General features: G+C 37.8%; 1 protein-coding gene across 4 annotated transcripts; it reads left to right on the top strand.

Annotated features, from left to right (window-relative positions):
• Nucleotides 1–450: 450 nt before the first annotated feature.
• On the top strand, nt 451–20,730 carry LOC115449905 (structural maintenance of chromosomes protein 5). 4 transcript variants are annotated; one of them, XM_037443673.1, is made up of 20 exons: nt 451–526; nt 2,754–2,895; nt 4,539–4,727; nt 5,173–5,393; nt 6,097–6,343; nt 7,358–7,565; nt 7,676–7,823; nt 8,360–8,501; nt 9,090–9,295; nt 10,312–10,475; nt 10,801–10,930; nt 11,441–11,576; nt 12,162–12,368; nt 12,798–12,881; nt 13,619–13,840; nt 14,640–14,749; nt 15,458–15,575; nt 16,726–16,883; nt 17,222–17,339; nt 17,937–20,730. In XM_037443673.1, the coding sequence occupies exons 3-20, from the start codon at nt 4,632–4,634 to the stop codon at nt 18,063–18,065; spliced, it is 2,844 nt and encodes a 947-aa protein (XP_037299570.1). In that variant the 5' UTR covers nt 451–526; nt 2,754–2,895; nt 4,539–4,631; the 3' UTR covers nt 18,066–20,730. The 4 variants fall into 4 exon arrangements, with proteins under 4 accessions (XP_037299570.1, XP_037299564.1, XP_037299572.1 ...); XM_037443667.1 differs by lacking the exon at nt 451–526 and adding an exon at nt 627–878; XM_037443675.1 differs by lacking the exons at nt 451–526; nt 2,754–2,895 and adding an exon at nt 2,954–2,984.
• The last annotated feature ends 650 nt before the right edge of the window (nt 20,731–21,380 follow it).

Genomic DNA, 21,380 nt, shown 5'->3' with positions numbered 1-21,380 from the left:
TGCGAGAACTAATCACTAACTAGACGTGAATTTAAATTCTTTACTTGCCAATACTTGTTTAGTTACCCAGATTAAAGCCGAAACAAAATGTATGAAAATGGACCTTGAGCTACCACCTTAAATTCAATATTTATGAAGATTTGTTTACATCGTCTGACACTACATGTACTTGCCGACTGGCCAGCATAAAATGGCGTTTCTGCCGCAAGGCGGTCCCAGTGTGTTGAAGTAAACGAAATAGTGCCATATGCGAAGAAAGCAATTATTTTTGTCTTTTTTTGTTGCGTTTCAAATAAGCTTTGAGTAAAAGAGATAGACATACTTATATATTGACAATTCTGCGTCGATTTCCCTAACATAAATATAACTTATTCATATAGCTAACTTTTGAGGCCTGTCCTCTTTATATTTAGTCATTGGTATACCTGCGGAATGGGCGGCTAGCGTACAATGTGTACTTTGTCTACCGATTTAGTCACGTTGACTTTTAAGCGTTAGCCTTTTTCTGTCTACGGTACCCGCATGAGTGAGTATAGACGGCACTAATGTACAAGCGAGAGAACATGATAAGTATCGCCATCTTAGATTCGTTTCTTTAATGGAACGGGTTATACGTGCTGTAGAGTACCTACATACTGCGGTCTATGCTTCAGACTTCAGAGTTTCCGTAGTATTTTAGTGCTCTTTGGTACTGAGTGAAATGCCACTGTTGATTGTTGAATTTGTCGAAGTTTGAAAATTATCTTGAGAGTAGTGTGCAACGGAAAAATAGTTAACCACATAATAATGTCTCAGTTAAATGAAAAAATATCGGAAGTATATAACGACGGCAAAGTAAAAGCCGGTTGCATATACAGAATAGCTTTACAAAATTTTCTGTAAGTAAAAGTTTACGCGCCATTTTTGCCGAATAATATTTTGTAAATTGATTTTGTTGCTTGCCTTTAAACAAAATATTGTAATGAAGTATCTAAAATGTTATTAACCCGGAAGCACATAACTATTATATATTTTGCCATAAATAACCTTGAAAGTAGCTACGGGAGTGTTTGAACACTCATAATATTGATATTATTTTGTATAAGAATTCCTCGTAAACTATAGAACCTCATAATTGTGTCAGGACAAGTAATAATTTGTTTTGTATAGTTCTTCATATGCAAATACATAAATAACCAATAAATTTGTCATTTGACGTAAAAAATATTACAGCATAAATATATAGTTAGGCCCTTATTTCTCGTGTTTATAGTGCATATTCAAATACTTTTCATCTTATAAGTATCATTTCTAAAATAAATAATCACGAAGTCTATTGTTTGTTATATTGAATAGTTTTTCATATTGGTATCTCATATTTGCGATATAAAAACACGTTTAAAAATATATATTACCTAGCTCTTACATACTTGAATTATCAATGAAAATGGTCTTTTTTATAAGTTTTTTTTTTATAATCATAAAAAAAAATATTGCCAATAATTCCATGAGGCATGTATAAAATATGTGACAAGTATAAGTTCTATATCAGCTTTATTACCTTGCCATCATGCAAGTCTCATGTCTTAAGTATTTGTATAAAGCTGTGTTTCTTACCCAGTCCTGTAATATGGATGAATGCCAACCAGGGGACCCATAGTTTGATGCTATCAAGCATCAGATGAAAGCAAAAACTTCTTGCCACCCAGGGGCCTCTAATTTGAGGCCATCAACCATTGCATAAGAACAAAAAAATGCTTGACTCATTTAAGCAAAACAAAAATCAACATAATACCTGTATTCCCTAGCTAGTTTTGCAACAAAAGTTGCAATTTTTCTATGTTTTTTATACTCTTTATAGGGCTTTAAACTGTCAATAGTTTAGACAATTTAAAATTTTGTAAAATGTAGGTATACATTGTAACTTTGACTTTTCAGACAACCAACATCTGTCCCTCCTTAAATATGAACGCTGCAATGTCTCCAAAATGTCAGCAGAAAATTATAATAACCATGATAAGATCTGTAATATAGCTTTTCAATATTTAGGATATTTTCATAAAAAATTATATGTTTTTCTGATAGGATAAATACATAATTATTTCATAAGTATAAATATTTACATTATATGTTATTTATGATTTATAGACTAATTTGTATAACTCTTGCTTCCTACCTACTGGTATATGCAACAAAACGATTTGTTTTTCAGTTTTATATAAAACTGTTCTGCCTAAGAGCGCTGCCTGGAGCGGGCCAGTCCTACCAAACCAACTATACTACAACTTTCCCCTTACCACAAATATTGCTATAGTATAAAGTAAATTAATACCAGAAACTAAGACTGCCAAAGAGTAGAAAGGAATACCATTTTATTATTGGATCAAGATACATACATTTTTCATGCATTTATTCAATTTTGAAAAAGAGATAATAGATGATTTTGACATGCCTTAAGGCTTAGACCTTCAGCTGCTTCAGGGGACTGCTGCTCTCGTTCAGAAAGGTCCCAGGGTTTGGCACCTACTAGTAATAAAACTCCTCCAGGGGCCTTATTCTCTATCCCGCACGTTATTTTGACAGTGCGTAACAAGCACGTAACACATCGCATCATGTTTAGGACTATAGAAATTTGGCTTACAGAATACCATTCCACGCACATTTCTCGGAGATAACATGACACGGCCGCGTTACGCGTTTACACTATCATACAGAATAAGGGCCCAGTTTGGTCCCAGAGTTGGGCCCAAATAATAATGACAATATTGTTTCAGAACGTACAAACAAGTTGTGTTATATCCGAGTACATCACTTAACTTAATTATTGGACCGAACGGAACAGGCAAGTCTACGTTTGTGTGTGCCATTATACTTGGTTTATGTGGAAAACCTAATGTCAGCGGTAGAGGACTAAAGGTCAGTCTTTATCAACTGCAATGTTATGAACAGATGCTTAGAAGCATGGGCGCCGCAGAGATTACTTCTAGGGAGGTGCATCTATATAAGTAGGTACTATATAATATGATTAAATTTATATATTTTTTTCCAATAATTATCAGGTATTTGCATATGCCAAACCATATTAAAACCTCTGTGGTTGATAGTTCCCATTGTCCTTCAGTTATTTTTTATTGTGATTTGTTTCGGACAGGGGGATACACGTGCATCCCCTTGCAGCTCCCTCACGGCGCTCATGTTTAGAAAGAAGAGTAGAGTATAGAGTATAGCAAAGATATTAATTATGACCATAATATATTTGTTTAATAGAATTTTTGGTATTGGTATTGGTAATGGGGCTCATTTTCCTGCGCTTAGTCCATGAAATAGTCGGGCCATTGTGTGTGACGTGCATGGCAGCTATAAAACAAGCCAATCTAGCTATAACCAGAAGCACAGGATCTTCCTGGTGTCTCCATGCGTGTTTAATCCTACTAATAGTTTAGATGCGAAAGTTTAAAAATAAACACACAAACTTTTTCTCATAATAATATAAGTATAAACATATCGAGATGTAGAATTTTTTCAGAAGAAGAATACTTGAATTCACTGAGCGTGATGGCATTTACTGTTTAATGTCTAACCAACTATAACATGGACAAATGAGCGTGTGATCATATTAAAATGTTGTTAAAGGCTGCCTTTATGTGTAATAATATGTTAGTTATCTGTTAGGTGATTGATAATTAGGCAGTAACAGGAAAAACAGTATATTTTTTAAGTAAAACAAAACACAATACATTTGTAACTATTTGCGCATAAACAAATAATATTATACTTCCTAAATGCTGACACATTATCGTAGTTAATATGATTCATATGCGGAATTGATATAACTCTATTTATGTAATGGTTTCTGAGTTCTCAACTTATGTTTTACTAAACCATGATTATTTTTAATCAGTATTTCTTGGTATTTTAGATCTTTTTAGATAAAAAATATTAATATCTAAATTTAAAAAAGCATTCAGCTAGTGAAATTAATTTGATATAAATTGACTCATTCAATAATCAATTAATACTATAAAGACAATTACATAATATTACTTCCTTTTGTGCTACTCGGATACTGTGATATCTTGAATAATAATGAATATAAAATAATAGAAAATGACACATAGTGATAAGGTTATCAACACTTAAAACACTTGAGCCAGCTTTGTTATGTTAGTGTGTTGAATTTTTATGTTTAAACAATAAATATATAATGATTGTTAGTGTCAGAAATCATATTCAACGAAATATATGTAAATCGCTCGATGCTCGATTCAATGTGACGTCACTGGAATTTAACAAAAATAGCGCCACAACGCTATGCGAATACTCAAGCCCGTAGCAATATTTGAAATATTAATAATTGCTTAATCACTGCCTCGGTGGGATAGTTGTAATGCGTATGCGGTGCGAGTATGACTACAGTGCTGAAGCCACGGGTTCGATCCTCAATTATCGGTTTTTTATTAATAATATAAATAATAAACTGTGCACTTCAAAAATTATGGTCTATTATCACTATCAGGTGTAGTGTATGCACTTAACTAGAATAAAAAATATAATTTCAGGTCGCCCAATATGTAAGGACGGGATGTCAAGACGCGGTTATAGAGATAGAATTGTACCAGAAGCCCAGGCAGCGTAATGTGATCATCAGGAGGATGTTCGGCTTGAACGATGCCACAACATGGACCATAGACCACAAGAGAGTCACAGAGAAGCAAGTGCAAGAGCTCATAGCTTCTTTGAACATTCAGGTATTAGAGGCACGAGTCGTGAGCACGCTCGTGATTGGTCGGATTGACGTCGCACGCGCCGATTTCGCGTGATTGGTTCCTCAGTTAATGCTCATTGCCTATTGGCTTACGCATGTCAACGGGCTACTTGTCCAATTTGTTCATAAGCGACTTCTACTCCTAACTCTGTTCATCAGTGCTCATGACTTGTGTCATTTACTGTAAGGCAGTTGCAATAAAGCAATTGCAAGATTTGTAGAAAAAACTTAAAATAGCTTTACAGTGCTGTAGAGAAAGACCTTTTTTATTATATCAATAAACAAAAAAGTCGTTACATAATACGTCTGTATAGGTTATTACTTTTAAATTATAAAGCTGCGCCGTAGATAAGTTCGAAATTTTTTAAATCGAATAAATTATATTGGTTAAACTTATGATAGATCATACAGATGTTAATATTTTTCAGGTGGACAACCTATGCCAAATGCTGCCGCAGCATCGAGTCCAGGACTTCTCGAAGCTGGACCAGCAACAGTTGCTGCGGAGCACGCTGTCCGCTGTGGGTGGGCAGGAGTCCGTCAGTCAGTTAGACCAGCTGATAGCCTACAGGACGCAGCAGCGAGGACTGTCGTCAAAACAGCAGAATAATGCGCAAGTGCTAGAAGAGAAGATACGGCTTAATGACAGGTAGACAGGAACATAATAATTGCTTATGGCTCCATCTGGAAAAACTTGTCCTGATGGAAATAATCCAAAAAAAAGTGACATGTTTAATCTAGGACATTTCCAACTCCTCCCTATCTTTCTATTTGATTAATTTCGTTGCGGGATAATGAAGAATTAGTTTTCCCTGAGATTCGCCTATACTATAACATAAATAAAATTATAATTTCATGAACATTGAGGGTGTCTGGCAAGGGATTGCCACGATGTTAAGTGTCTGGCAATGAATAACGTGATTTTTAATAATTTTCTGAAGGTAATACCAAAAAACCTGACTTTATTATTTGATGAAACTAGATCGGTCTTTTACACACCTTTGGTACTGTTTAACTGCCAAAGCCACTGTAACTCAAACTTAATAATGGTCCATCATTCTTACCTGTGTTGAGAGCAAGCGCTGACAAACTTTCAGCTTTTATAAAATAACGAAGGTTTGGGGTTCACGGGCTCTTAGACTATATTAAACATCTTTGAAACTTTTACATTTTTAAGATTTCAATGATTTATTGATATAATATTAAACCACATATTCCTACAAAATCCACAGAGTCCTAGGTTTGATTGATTATTGACTTTGGATTTGTATGTGACATTGTTAAAGGACCGACCATTAGAAAACCGTCTAAAGCAGATCCTAACACACACCTATAGTAAATAATATTTCCAGATTAAAGATAGTAATAGAAGCGATGAAACAACGAAAAGAGATAGAGAAGCAGATAGAGATATGCGAAAAGAAGAAGTTATGGATAGAGTATCAAGACTTGAGGGAGAAAGTGAAAGAGTGTACTCAAGACAAGAAGAACGCCCAGAACATAGTCAACACGCATAAGGCCAAAGCAGAGCCGCTGGAGAAACTTATAGCAGCTGCCAGGACAGGAATACAGAGGCTGGAACAACAGAGGCTTGGAGCGGTAAGGGTTTTTTTTATTGTATATTACAATTGGCGGCCTTATCGCATTCTGCGATTTCTTCCAGACAACCTGAGAATGTAAGCGGCGATAGCCTAGTTGGGTGTGGAACGGACTGCCAAGACGAATGTCCGCAGGTTCAAATCCCAAGGGCACACACCTCTGACTTTTCTAAAATAATGTGTGTATTCTTTGTGAATTTATCGTTCGCTTTAACGGTGAAGGAAAACATCGTGAGGAAACCTGCACATCTGAGAAGTTCTCTATAGGAATTTTGAGGGCGTGTGAAGTCTACCAATCCGCACTAGGCCAGCGTGGTAGACTAAGGCCTAATCCCTTTTAATAGTAGAAGAGGTCCGTGCCCAGCAGTGGGACAGTATATAATACAGGGCTGATATTATTATTATTATTATAACCTGAGAATGGAATGGACAAGATTTGTGATATAATAGAGGGGTGTCGACTACAAAGAAAAAAAAGAAATATATAATAATGAAGATGTATCTAATAATGTAATATGTCCTAATATTGAATAAAATATTTGGTTATAATAATAAGATACATAATAATATGCATACACTAAATATCATACATAATACTACCTATACAAAAAAAAATTATACTTTTTTAATCTATACTATTACATAAAGCTGAGGAGTTTGATTGAACGCGCTACTCACAAGAGCTAGTAAATTGATTTTTATTTTTTTTTTCACTAATAGGAAACTACATTATTCCTGAATGTTATGGGCTATTTTTTATCCCAGGAAAATATTTATCCTAGTAAACCTTTTTGACAGAGCCGCAGGCAAAAGTTGTTTTCGATATTTTCCATTACTTTTTACTCTTTGTGTTCTAATGTTCTCTTTGTGTTCTCCTATAATTGAAGAGACATGTCACATTGCTAATTGTACAAATGCTACATTGTTTTTATTATATGCCGTGTACCCTTCGTTGGAGGTCCTTAAATAAATAAATATATGATAAATAAATAATAGTCCCGTATTATAATTTCAGAATAGAGAAATTAACACACTGAAAGACAAAGCGAAAGAGATAATAGACGCTATGAAGAACCTGGAATACAAGATGAAGGACATAGACACGTCGCTACAAGAGAAGATAGAGCGGCATCAGAACAGGCGCAGTGAGCTGGCCGAGGCGAGGATCAAACTGGACAAGCTCAAGACTGACAGGACTGCGCTAGTGGAGAAAGTGGGAGATGGTAAGAGATGCTTTTTATATGGCACCAGTTGAGCCGACAGACGTTGTCCTGTCTTAACTATGTATGCACACCAAGGCAGCCTATATATTATTATTATTATTTACGTACAGAAACTCGTATAAAGATGGAGATAGCTGAGCTACGCAAGCCGATAGCGAAGATCAACTCGCAGATGGACGCGTTGAAAAAACAGAAGCTGGTGATTCAGTGCGATCTGGACAATAACGTCATACCGCAGATAAGGATGTGCCAGAACAAGTGAGTATAGGTGCTTATATCCAGAGCCTCTTTTGTAGGGGCACGCAAAATTTACAAAATATCAAAAACATTACTATTAAAACAATGACGCTTTACAGATAGACGCGTCATACACTAACAAACTTGCACATAAAAACAGCGCAGTATTTACTATAGTCACAGCCTAGCGGTTCGCATTGATACGACCCGAGTGGGCCCGAGTGGTTCCGAATGGGACCGATTGTCGACCGCCCCGTCACAAAAAAAAACTTACTACTTAATTACTAAACTAAATTAATACATAATATCATGTAAAATTAATATCGTTTTAGGATAAAAATATTTTGTGGTACCTTTGGGGTATTTGATACCCTTTGCTATTAAAAACATTGAGCATTTGACAGACCAAGGCAGTCGTCAGCCAGCAGCAAGCAATTGCTCATTGACAGTCGTACCGGTCGTTTGGTTTGGGTAATATTTATGAAAATGCATCTATAGTCAGTGATATTTTTATTGTAATAAAAATCGCTTCAGTTTCTAACGATAATGTTCTCCAGGTTGCGTCAACTGGAGGACGTCGGCGAGAAGCGGTTGGACACACTGCGCACCTACAACGAGGACAGTTACAACGCAGTGCAGTGGCTCCGGCAGAACAGGGACATGTTCCAACATCCAGTGTACGAGCCCATGATGCTTGAGGTACACGTACGGGCTAATACAGGACCCGTACACCCTTGGTCGATAGTGATTTGGCATGATAGTGATACGAGAATATTCATATATTGATAATTTGCTTATTGATAGTATAATACTGATGATAGGATATCACTCTTAATAAAATAATGACCCATTCAAAAATTGCCAATTTGTGGGAATCGTCAAACAACTTCTGTTTGCAACATTTTAGTTTTTACCCCTTTTTTTTCATGCTATAGGTTTAATTTTTTACCTATCTTTAATAAGCTTAGTTGTATAGCAACTTCAAAAGAAAGGTAGCAAACAAAAATTAGTTTTCCGATGACTGCTACAAATTAACAATTTTGAAATAGGTCATTATTTTATTAAGAGTGGGATGTATCGTTATATTATGACCAAATTACACAAAATCATTATAAATTGTAGCCTATGTGTTATTCTGATGTATAACCAATATTAGTGTAAAGTTTCATCCAAATCCGTTCAGTAGTTTTTTCGTGAGAGGAACAAACATACATCCATCCTCACAATCTTTCGCATGTATAATAGTAGGAAGTATGTATGGATTAAATTGGTAGTATGGAATTCCAGATAAACTTCACGGATCCGAAATTCGCCCGTTACCTGAACTCTACAGTCCCCGACCGGGACCTGGTCGCCTTCACGTTCGAGTCCACGCAGGATATGAACCTGTTCCTGCAGAAAGTGAGGCTCGAAGGCGGGCTGAAGAGGGTGAACGCGATCTGCAGCCCCGGAGGCAGGGGGAATTACCAAACGGATAATATACAGCAACTAAGGTGGGTTTATGTTTGTTACATTGTTTTCTTAATAACTTCGTTGATAATGACCACCGTACAAGATGGCTTGATAATGACCACCGTACAAGACGGCTTGATAATGACCACCGTACAAGACGGCTTGATAATGACCACCGTACAAGACGGCTTGATAATGACCACCGTACAAGACGTAAAATCCTACAATTCTTAATAAATTTTGCAAATATTTTTTTATACATGCGAGGCAAAGTGACCCCAATGCATCTGATGGTAAGTGGAGTGAAGTCAATAGAATATCTACTGACGAGAGATGATTACCCCTCGGCAGTCGTCACAATTATGCCGGTTGGAACTGTTGGAACCGGATATACACGGGCTGATCCCGGAACGCGACACACTTGGGGCCGTTCAAGTATTACGTAACGCAATTATTGAAGATTTTTAACCCCCCCACCCCCAATGTAACGCGCCGTAACGTTTTCCTGTACGCCCCGACCCCGCCTCCAAAAGTTATGTAACTCTAGAGTGTCATTTTTTTGTAAAATTCGCAATTATTTTACGCAATATACCGGCAAGTCGCTAAAACACCTTCGTTATTGTTTTAAAATAAAAAAAAAAACCAATGTTACATAACGCCTTGTACGAGAACCCCTCCCGCGTCTGTAACGCATCGTAACTTTTTACAAGATCCCCCCTCCCAAATTATGTTACGTAATACTTGAACGGCCCCTATTCGCAAAACCCGTATGTCAGGGAAACCTTATTTCGAGATAATCGAAGTTTCGTGAATATAGTTTTGTATGTAAAACTGAGATAGAGAAACTCTTTAAGGTTTTTTTTTAACAAGTTCTAAACAAGATACCGTTATTTACGTAAGCTCATGGGTATTTCTTTAAGCTATCTGACGACATAAAAATCAAGATTTTGATTTTGTATTGAGATATAAAATTGCTTTACGTAATACTTGAACGGCCGCTTATGTAAAATAAATTGCAATATAATCCTAGTCAACATGTGCCACATTCCGTTTGCAGTTACCTGGGTTTCTACACGTACCTGGTGGACACCATCACGGCGCCGGACGCCATCATCCGTTACCTGTGCAAACAGTACGGCATACACAGGATACCGATCGGCAACCAGCACACCTACAACAACAGCGGCAAGGTGCCGCCGCACATCAACTACTTCTTTACTGGTATGATTTATAACAGTAATAGACACTACAGCTGGTGGTAGTGTCTATTTCTGTCGTCAGCAGCAGTGTGTGGATAATGTTGTGTTCTGGTTTGAGGACATTGTATCCAGTGTAACTACTGGACATAATGAGACTTAACATCTCACGTCTCAGGATGGCGAGCGCAGTGGAATACCAAACAATACTTTGTAATTCAAGGTGTTGGTGTTTCTACTGTTTGTGGGCGGTCGTATCGCTTACCATCAGGCGAACGGCAAGCTCGTCTCATCATTCAGCAATAAAAAAATGTATATACATATATTAATAAAATTATTTGCCTTTTCAGAGAACCACAGATTCACAATACGCAGGTCGGCGTACAGCGGCGCCACATCCAGCTCCACCATCGAGATACGACCACCGACGCTGCTCGCCAACACCGTGGACGCAGAACAGATCACCAACTGGAACAATCAGTATGTTTTTTTTCCCTATTTTTTGGGGGTTTTGTCAGAAGTGACGATGTCACCCCCGTAAAATCAGTTTACAAAATTCTTACATGAACCATAAGCTACATTAACTTACAAGTAAGTTACAAGTAAGTGTAAGTACACTTACACAATATATTAATTACATAACCAGTATGTTGATTTACTGTATCTCATATGTATAACGCATACCCCTACACACACATGCGCAAGCGCACGCGCACCCCCGTGCCTTGGCTAGCACGTAAAGCCGTTGGTCCTGCGCCTGATCTCTCTCCGGTCCTGCCGGATTGCCGTCTCACCGGACTGTGAGAGTGAAGGAACAGAGAGTGCTTGTGTATTGCACACACTCATGCATCATCATATCTCCGCCGCATTTGGCAGATCTCCGTCGACATTGGCCGTAATTCGGCATTATTATTAGCACATAATTTTGTTTTTCATTTTACGAATGGTGACTTTATATATCTTAAAATATAGCTGATATTTTATTGACAGGGTAGAAAAACACCGACGTACAGAACACACGCACAAGGAAAAAATCAACGACATAGACTCTAAAGTATCGAATCTAGAAGCACATCTCAACGAGTTGAATACTAAACTTAAGAAAATCAACGAGGGCGTGGAAAAGGTGAACAATGTTTTAAATTATTTGTATAAGACACAATATAGCATACACTTGTAAATATAGAAGTCACTTTGCTGTGCTAGTACAATAAAAACTACCAAATTTACAAAGTTCGTTTGTTGGACATGCGAGTAATTTGTTTACATTAATAAAAAGTGAGAGAGGAGTCTATTTCTGCAGGTTTTCTTGCACATCTAAAATTTTTTTTCTTCGGGATAATCCTCTTGGATCCTCGTCGTGCATATGCAAGGTTAGAGGAAGTATGTCGGAATTTGACGACTAAAAATCATCTCCATCAGCACTTAAAAATGACTCCGGGACCTCGAACCGAACACGCCGAAGGCATTCCAGTTATAAGGAGTACGCGGGGGTGACCATTCAATGAGAACACGGAGTTACATTACTTGTTTATTGTACTTATATATAGAGTGTCCTTAGTCTAGCGCAACTGACTCCTATATTCTACACATACAGGCAAACTACACCAGTACAGTCGCATACAACCGCTACACAGTGCTAGCATTTTAAGCACGACTCGGGGAAATCTACGGTCTCCCGTGCACATATAACCTCACTCGTATATTATAGGTGAGAACGTTGGGCTCCGAGATTCGTCTGCAAGCGAAGAAAGTGGAGGACATTGAGAATGAGCCGGAGCTGGACATCCAGAAGGAGAAGGTCGAGTGCCGCAAGAGGCAGCGGGACTGCATCGCCACGCAGTGCAAGTTACAGGAGGAATTGTGCACCACTGTCGTCACACTGCACACCACCGCGCTCAATGGAGAGATGTGGAAGGTAACGGATTAGATTATATCAGGCGTGGCTATATGAAAGCGATTAATTGAATATTCTAATTTTAAATCGATATTATACTGAATCGAACCGGAGACTCGATATTGAACTCGTGAAATTCGGATTTGAGATTTAGATCTTCTATTTTGACAAGAACCATAACATTATTTATAGTAGTAGGCAAGTAGCCTCACGCCTCACTCCTCGCTTCTCACTCCTCACTCCTCGCTTCTCACTCCTCACTCCTCACTTTGAACTCCTCACTCCTCATGCCTTACGCCACATGCACACCGCACGTTCTCGCGCTCTTATGTATAATATGTTTTTTTATTGAATAAATCATTATATTTTATTTCTTTGAAAACGCCCCTATTTATTATTTGTAGTAACCCTTAAAACCTAAAATTGAAATGAATTATCTTTTTGTTGCAGGAAAAATTACAATTCAGTCGAAACGCCATCGTGGATCAGGAGACCGAGTTGCGAGAGCTTAAGAGCGAATTAAGAAACGCTGAGGTGAGGACTAAATACCCAAGCTTGTATCACCCACGCAAGGGCGTCGCCTAGGGGGGAGAGAGGCTGGTGGGGGGTCAGCTGCCCCCCCTAGAGGTTCTAAAAAGTTGCCAAATGTAAAACAACTAAAGTCCTTAAGTCTTTGACTTGACTTGCTTGTTCGATCATTCGCGTACGTCGAAACTCGAATGTATTCAACAATTCCATTTCTAATATTTTGTACGCTCAACGCTCTGCTCTATGTAATTGTTAAAGGGGTAGTGGGTGAGGAACATGTGTTCTCGACTTTACTTACAATTCATAATTTTCTCATTCTCCATATCAACTTGCCCCCCCCCCCCCCTCTTCTCCCTCCCGGGCCATCGGCTTGCGACGCTCTTGTACCCAAAGGATGGGCAAAGGTGGACTCAGTGCATTATACACACAGATACGCAGATACTAATTTCCTCTTTCTCTATGCGCAGCGTTGTTACTTGATGTTTACTGTCGAGATAACGTCAGCAACGTGGCGTCTAGCGTTTTCGTTTATTTACGCGGGGAAATTTAATATGTTATATTTAAATGTATTTTAATGGCACTTATTGATTGAATATTTTTTATATAAAATTTCTAGTGGTATTTAACCTTTTATAATACCTTCAGATTAATTTGAGACATTTTTCAAAAAAGACTGTAATAACCTATTGATAACCTCGTCCTTTTTTAAGTCGGTTAAAGAGACGTAATTATTTTATGTTTAGGCAACACTGGAAAACATAGACAACACGCTGACGCGAGCCATGAACAGCGCCAAAGAGAAGTTGACGGAAGCGAAACGTTCGTGTAATAACAAACTGCCGCAGAATCCCGACTTTCCTTACAAGAAGGAGTTTGAATCTCTCCCCTCCACTCTTAACGGGCTGCAGGAGCATTGTTACGAGTTGCAGACACGGAGGGATTGTATGGAGAATGGAGATGAACAGGTAAATAAGGGTTGTTTTTCTATAATTCTCACATATATATGTGGTAAATAAGGGTTGTTTTTGCGTAATTCTCACATAGACATATTAGACATAGTGCAATGGACATTATCTTCATACTGGTTGTAGGTCTCCCATATGTGAGAGTCCGTCTGGGTAGGTACCACTGCAATGTCTATTTCTGCCGTCAACAGTGTGTAGTCAATGTTGTGTTCCGGTTTGAAGGACATTGTAGCCAGTGTAACTACTGGACATAAGACTTAACATCTCATGTGTCAGGATGGCGAGCGCAGTGGAATACCAAACGATACTTTTTAATTCAAGGTGTTGGTGTTTCTTCTGTTAATGGGCGTATCGCTTACCATCAGGCGAACGGCAAGCTCGTCTCGTCATTCTCTTCATTCAGTTATTTTTCTGTTCCCAGTAAAAAAAAAAAATACTTCTGTATGCTTACTTTAAGGATTGTGCCATTATTAACACATCATTTTCACATATCAACTACTGTTCTGAAATCATTAAGAAATATCATCATCAGCCTATGTCTTTGTCCACTGCTGGACATAGACCTTCAATATGCGCCATTTTACCCTATCTTCAGCCTGTCGCATCCAGAAGTTGCCGACGACCTTTCAGATCGTCACTCCACCTAGCTGAAGGACGTCCTACACTACGCTAGCCAGTTCGTGGTCTCCACTCCAAGAAATAAAGAATAAAAAAAACTATCTCTTAAATAGATATATGTGATTTTTTTTACTAATATCAGAGAAAAGTATATGAAAGAAGAGCGCACACTACTTTACAGGTCATTCAAGAGTACGAGGAAAGGGAGAAAGAGATAGCAGATTTGAAAAGTCAAGTCGCCAGTTCCAGCGACATGAACAAGGATTTAGATAAGAAGATGAAGCAAATACAGTAAGTAAATACAGATAGGAAAGAAAACGCTTTCATTTTGTTACAGTTGGGTAGTTTGGCTTTCGTGTTTTATTTTTACTTATTTTTTCTTGCTTATTTTTATTCTAGGAAAACTTTGTCACGTGTGACAAGACGCAGGAAACCCTAGTGTTATATATCTCTAATATATAAAGCTGTAGAGTTTGTTTGTTTAAACGCGTTAATCTCAAGAACTACTGGTTCGAACTGAAAAATTATTTTAGTGTTGGATAGACCATGTATTCAGGAAGGCCACCCTATAGCCTTCCTTGATAAATGAGCCCTCCAACACTGAAATAATTATTCGATTCGAATCAATAGTTCCTGAGATTAGCGCGTTCAAACAAACTCTTCAGCTTTATACAATAGTATAGATTTATTATTCAGTGGATTTTAGTTTTTTTTAATCTGTTAGATATTAAATGACTAGTTTCTTATAAATCTAAAAAAAGTCAACTACCCGTGATAATTTGTGAATATTTATATATGGCTTTAAGTGATGTATTTTAAAAACATTTTTTTATAAACAAGGCAAAGTGATATTGTGTTTATACTCAGCGACAGCCCGGAGTCTGGAATTGATACACGCGAAGTGACTTCCGACGCAGCACGTCTGCCTACCCTTTTGGGGAAAAAGGGGTGATATGTGTTTTTTTATATAGACATTAATTATCACACGTTTTTTTTTAGATCAAAATGGCTGCCGCCGCTAGAGAAGCTCCTGAGGGACATAAACAAGGGTTTCGGTCATATGTTCGAGAAAATGGGATGCGCAGGAGAAGTGAAACTCGTAAAAGGAGGCAGCGAGGTTAGTATACATATTTATATATAAATATAGTATGTAAGGCATTGACGTATATTCTATAGACACGAACGTCCATATAAACTATTTGTTCAACATCTGAAATAAAATGGCAACCGAAACGTCACTGTGATAACCTATTTTTTCACTTGAACAACAAATAATTTTACTTATCTGACTAATATTTTTATTCATATCCAGGTTTACACTTAGACTCGAGTTGTTATATCATGAGCGCCACTCCGTACACAACCACAAGCTGTCAATATTGACCATACTAGTCAGTTTGAATGGATTGCAGTTCCAATGTAGTTGAACACAGTGAATGTTCGGAATGCTAAATCTAATACGTAGTACATATATATCGATGATGTAAGGTTAGTTGAGGGACCTGTTTAACAAGGGTATTGGGTTCGATGCTTGTCCCAAATATGTCTAGCAAAATGTTTGGATGTATTTTGCAAAAATAATTTCTTGTAAATGAAAAAAATCTCCGCCGTCTAAAATCGCTTCTGGTATATAATTTCTGCAGTTTTTCGTGCTAATATTATGAGCATTATAAATAGTTGGTTGTTTGTTGAAAAGTGAACGAACACCGGAGAAATTGGACTTACGGAGCGACATGGTCATGAAATAAGACCAAGCTCTTTAAATATAGATTAAAGAAACAACCTCATATATGATTCCAATAGACATGGCAATACGCTAAAAAGTATGAAGGTTCCGTCTAGTCTCCACAAGGTCTATGTAGTATATAACTAACGTGACCAGACGTCCCGTTTTAAACGGGACTGTCCCTTTTTTCGGTAATCTGTCCCGGTGTCCCCACAAAAATCTCGGGGATACAAAATTGTCCCGTTTTTCGAAACCGTGCGAAAATTTAAGAGCCGACCGGGCTGCTACTTTACAACGCCTACGAATCTTCTTTCTTTGTAGTTGTTCGGGAAGACGAGATTTTCTAATTTTCATCCGTGCAACGCTCGACCGCCGAAGTACAAATTTTCTAAAAAACGTGTTTTGTTTTTTTTTTTCATTGAGAACCTATACTTAACGTTAATAAACCGATGTCCCGTTTTGAGACGAAAAATAAATGGTCACGTTATATATATAACCTCAGATTTTATCGGTATACTGTGTAACATATGTTTTGTTACAGGAGGATTTCGACAAGTACGGCATATCGATCATGGTTCGATTCCGGGCGGAGGAACAGCTGCAACAGTTGACTCGGCACACGCAGTCGGGAGGCGAGAGGTCGCTCGCCACGGCGATATATCTCATGGCGTTGCAGAGGCTTACCACCGTGCCGTTCAGGTATTAGCAATTTTAACAGGTTCTTATTTATTTCTTTACTGGTGGTAGGTTTCTCATATGTGAGATTCCGCCTAGGTAGGTACCAAAGCAATGTCTATTTCTACAGTGTGTAGTCAATGTTATGGATCGGTTTAAAAAGGACTTTGTAGCCAGTGTAACTACTCGATATAATGAGACTTAACATCTCACGTCTCAGGATGGCGAGCGCAGTGGAATACCAAACAATACTTTGTATTTCAAAGTGTTGGTGTTTCTGCTGTTTGTGGGCAGTCGTATCGCTTACCATCACGCGGAATTACACTTTACTACATGTAATTAAAACACATTTTCGTCCACAGATGTGTAGACGAGATCAATCAAGGCATGGACAGAATAAACGAAAGGAAAATGCTGCAGCTGCTGGTGAAAGTGACCACCGAGATCGACAACTCACAGTACTTCTTGTTAACGCCAAAGGTACCATCACCTTATATAACCTTACTAATTATTTTGATGGTGGTAGGATGTTTTATATCCGCTCGTATAGCGACTGTACGCAAGGTGTTAAAACTCGCCATAGTGGCCCACGTAAGTGTCACGTTCAGGGATCAGCCTGTGTATAACCGGTTCCAAGAGGCCGGCATAATTGTGTCGACTGACGAGGGGTAATCATCTCTCGTAAGTCGAAATTGTATTTGACCACACTCCACTTAGCATGAGATCGCGTTCCGTGATCAGCCGGTGTTTATCCGGTTCTATGAGGCCGGCATAATTGTGTCGATTGTCGAGGGGTAATCATTTATCGTAAGTCGAAATTTTATTTGACCACATTGATGAGATTGATTGATTGATTAATTCATTGATTTGACCATGTTAAGATGCAAGGGGTCACCACCGTGTTCGAATAAAAAAAATAGGGGTCAATGTTTATTTTTATTTTTTTTTACTTACAATAAATCCAACAATAAGCCTTATAGAACAATATCACGTGAAGTATTCGATACAAAAAACTGTCTTATAGAAATCGAACCTGCACCCTTTCTCATGCTTGTCTAATCCTCACCGTTGTTCCAGCTGCTCACAAACCTGGAGTACAACCCGAAGATTATGGTGCACACTGTTATGAACGGGAAACACATAATGCCCTACGACAAATGGAATTATGACAAATTTATATCTCGCGCGAGGCATTACAAGGCTTAAAACAATAAAGCCGAGTGCACACGAAGAGCTGAGCTGTTAGTCTTAGTTTCCATAGCTGAGATAATTTCACACAGCTTAGTTTACTAGCTGGACGTAAATACGCAACAAGGATCCAACCATTGACGTATATTCTATAGACACGAACGTCCATATAAACTATTTGTTTAAAATCTGAACTAAAATGTTAACTAAAACGTAACTGTTATAACCTATTTATTCACTTCAACAACAAATAATTTTGCTTATTTACTAATATTTTTTATTCACATCCAGGTTTACACTTAGACTCGAGTTCTTATATCATGAGCGCCACTCCGTAGACAACCACAAGCTGTCAATATTGACCCTACAAAAATCATTTTGAATAGATTGCAGTTTAATTCAGTGAAACACAGTGAATGTTCGGAACGCTAAATCTAGTACGTAGTACATATATACACAAGTAAATACCTCAGCTATACAAGCTGCTATACAAACAGCTCAGTTTTGGGTCTGCCGCCAGCTTAATGTCCTAGTACAGGGATGGCGAACCTTTACTAATTAACTTGACATTATTTAAAAAAAATGCCATTCAGGATCGGTTTAAGCCATCCGAGTGTGCCTTTTTAGCTTTTTTTTTATAATATTTTTTTTAATCGAGTCCGCAAAGTGGCTGCGTACTGATGTTAAGTGAAGTGAAGTCCAAAGAAAGATACATATACAACTAGTTGTGCCTGCGGATTCGCCCGCATGATTGTGATACAAGTTTTTACCGCGTAAATCCCGACCAAGCTCTTCAACAGTAATCGTTATATTTCAGTCAATTTACATAAACCCGTAATGTAGTATTAACCTAAACTTTCCTTAAGAATAAATAGCGGGAGAAGTTATTGCAGTAGGATAACGAAATAATGTAACAGCAGCTTTATAAGTTATATTTACTAAATTATTTTGGACTACGTTTATACTTACTTCGTTGAAATTTTATATACCTACTGCAAGGAAGAACATAAAGAACTACCTACCTACTTCTATCTTTTATTAAAAGCCGTAAAAAATTCGTTCAGTAGTTTTAGAGAAAATCGATCACATACAGACAGCTTTGGGGACTTATAATATAGATGTTTCGTATATTACTATTGCCCGAATTATTTTGTCACATACCTCTGGCAAGCGTGCTATTAGTTCGCCCTCCCTGGCCTAGTACAATGATTTTATTTATTTAGCACTTTATATACAAATGTATATAAAGTGTAGGCAGACTTAATGCCATAGGTATTCTCTACCAGTCAACCTTAGTGCGATGCAGAGATAATCAATGATGCTTCTGCGCATTAGTTAATTGTATGTGAGTGAATGTACCAATGTGTTTACGTGTAGCCGGCGGCCATTATTCAGCCAAAATCTTTGGATGGTTGACAGATAAGCAGGTTTCGTGTGTGTGTCACTTGCATCCAAATACCTGTCAAGAATATATACGCTTCTACATAATAATATCAGCCATGTATATACTGTCCCACTGTTGGGCACGGGCCTCCTCTACTACTGAGAGGGAACGTTGCTTCATGTTGGCTTTATATGTTGGAGACAGCCATTGGCATAATTGGCCATATTGAGGACTGTTCAGATCTTTCTGTCCTGTACAATGTGACGGGAATAATATATGTATAACTAGCTTTTGCTCGCGGCTTCGCCCGCGTGAAGGAGTTTTTCGGTATAATTTTTTTTCAGACTTGGTGTGTCTCGTTATATTATGACCAAATTACACAAAATGATTATAAATTGTAGCCTATGTGTTACTCCGATGTATAACCAATATTACTGTAAAGTTTCATCCAAATCAATTCAGTAGTTTTTTCGTGAAAGAGGAACAAACATTCATACATCCTCACAAACTTTCGCATTTATATTAGTAGGATAATCAACATTCCCATATAATGGGTCGTATTTATAGTTCAAATCTAGCTCTCTTAATGTTGACATTAATTATTGTCAAAATGACATCAGCATATACAGCAGCCACCGAATTCTTTAGGCAATGTTAAAGTAAAAGTCAGTTGTGGTGGTGGTAGGCAAATATTCTGCCACTCCGTTTGGACACAGACGGTACACAAGGAGTAAAGCCCGCCAAACTGACGTGCTATGCGCAAAAGTGGTATGTCAGGAAAACCTTATTTCGAGATAATCGAAGTTTTGTGAATATAGTTTTGTATGTAAAACTGAGATAGAGAAACTAAGGTTTTTTTTACAAGTTCTAAACAAGATACTGTTATTTAGGTAAGTTCATTCCACTACCTCTCCCGCTTTGACAACAATATAGAGCAGAGCGTAATCGAGCGTATGGAATATAAGAATGGAATTGGTGAATTCATTCGAGTTTCAACGTACGGGAATGATCGATCAAGGAAGTCAAGTCCAGTCAAATATTTAGGACTTTGATTGCTTTACATTTGACAACTTTTTTAAAATCTGTAAGCGTTCAGTTTCCCCTTTAGCGACGCCCTTGATTGTTGCCATGATGAAGAAAGTTAATGAAGGAGTATTTATTATAGCTTTGGTAGTTTAATCCGTAAATAAGAGATTGAAATAAATGAATCAATGAAAATGTTCGATAAATATAATGTTGCCATGTTTTTTACTAAATGTAATTATTTTTTTAATGTTGAAATACAGTTTTTTATTAAAATGTCTATTTATTTACCTAGAACGGGGACAAAATGCTTACAGGTAAAGTACGCTGCTATTAATGGCTAGGCTAGAGCAAAGCCTTGGTAAGTTTGTACACAAGGTATTCTCAAAAATCCTTGCATGCATTTCAAGACCAGTTGAACTTAACGGTAGTATATTCAGTTTTCGATTTGTCGATAGGCCGCGTTTCATTTGTCATGTCGGTTGTTCTTGATTTGTCGCTAGCGGCCCAAGAGACTGCACAAATAAAGCCAGTATGAGCAAATACGAGACATTTTGTGTAACTTACTCGAAGATTTTTCAGTTTACAAAGTCGCAGGAGGTCGCTGGATGCGGGCCGCTTGCTATAGGTTGATCTGGAAATCTTGGAGGAGGCCCATGTTCAGCAATGGAGAAGCTACGGCTGATGATGATTACAAGATGAATAGCAAGTGTTTATTGCTCGCCATTCACGAAAAACGCAATCCCAACTATGGCAAGGAGTAGAAATGTTCCTACTCGCTGCTGCTATACTGGGGGTAGTGTACAAAGGAATTAAAAATATAAATTTCCAAATGGTTGGTATGACGCGAAATTATAAAGATATCGACAATCTATCAAAACAAGTTTTTTTCCTAATGAGTCGAAAGAGAAGTGTTGTGAGTCACT

This window comes from Manduca sexta, chromosome 5, assembly GCF_014839805.1.
Source record: "Manduca sexta isolate Smith_Timp_Sample1 chromosome 5, JHU_Msex_v1.0, whole genome shotgun sequence".
NCBI lineage: Eukaryota > Metazoa > Arthropoda > Insecta > Lepidoptera > Sphingidae > Manduca > Manduca sexta.
This window is presented reverse-complemented; position numbering and strand designations above follow the sequence as displayed.

Coding starts and splice junctions, on each gene's coding strand:
- LOC115449905 (XM_037443667.1), top strand. CDS start 787: ATGTCTCAGTTAAATGAAAAAATATCGGAAGTATATAACGACGGCAAA. Junction 6,344..7,357: donor AACAACAGAGGCTTGGAGCG/GTAAGGGTTTTT, acceptor TTATAATTTCAG/AATAGAGAAATTAACACACT. Junction 14,750..15,457: donor AAGAAGATGAAGCAAATACA/GTAAGTAAATAC, acceptor GTTTTTTTTTAG/ATCAAAATGGCTGCCGCCGC.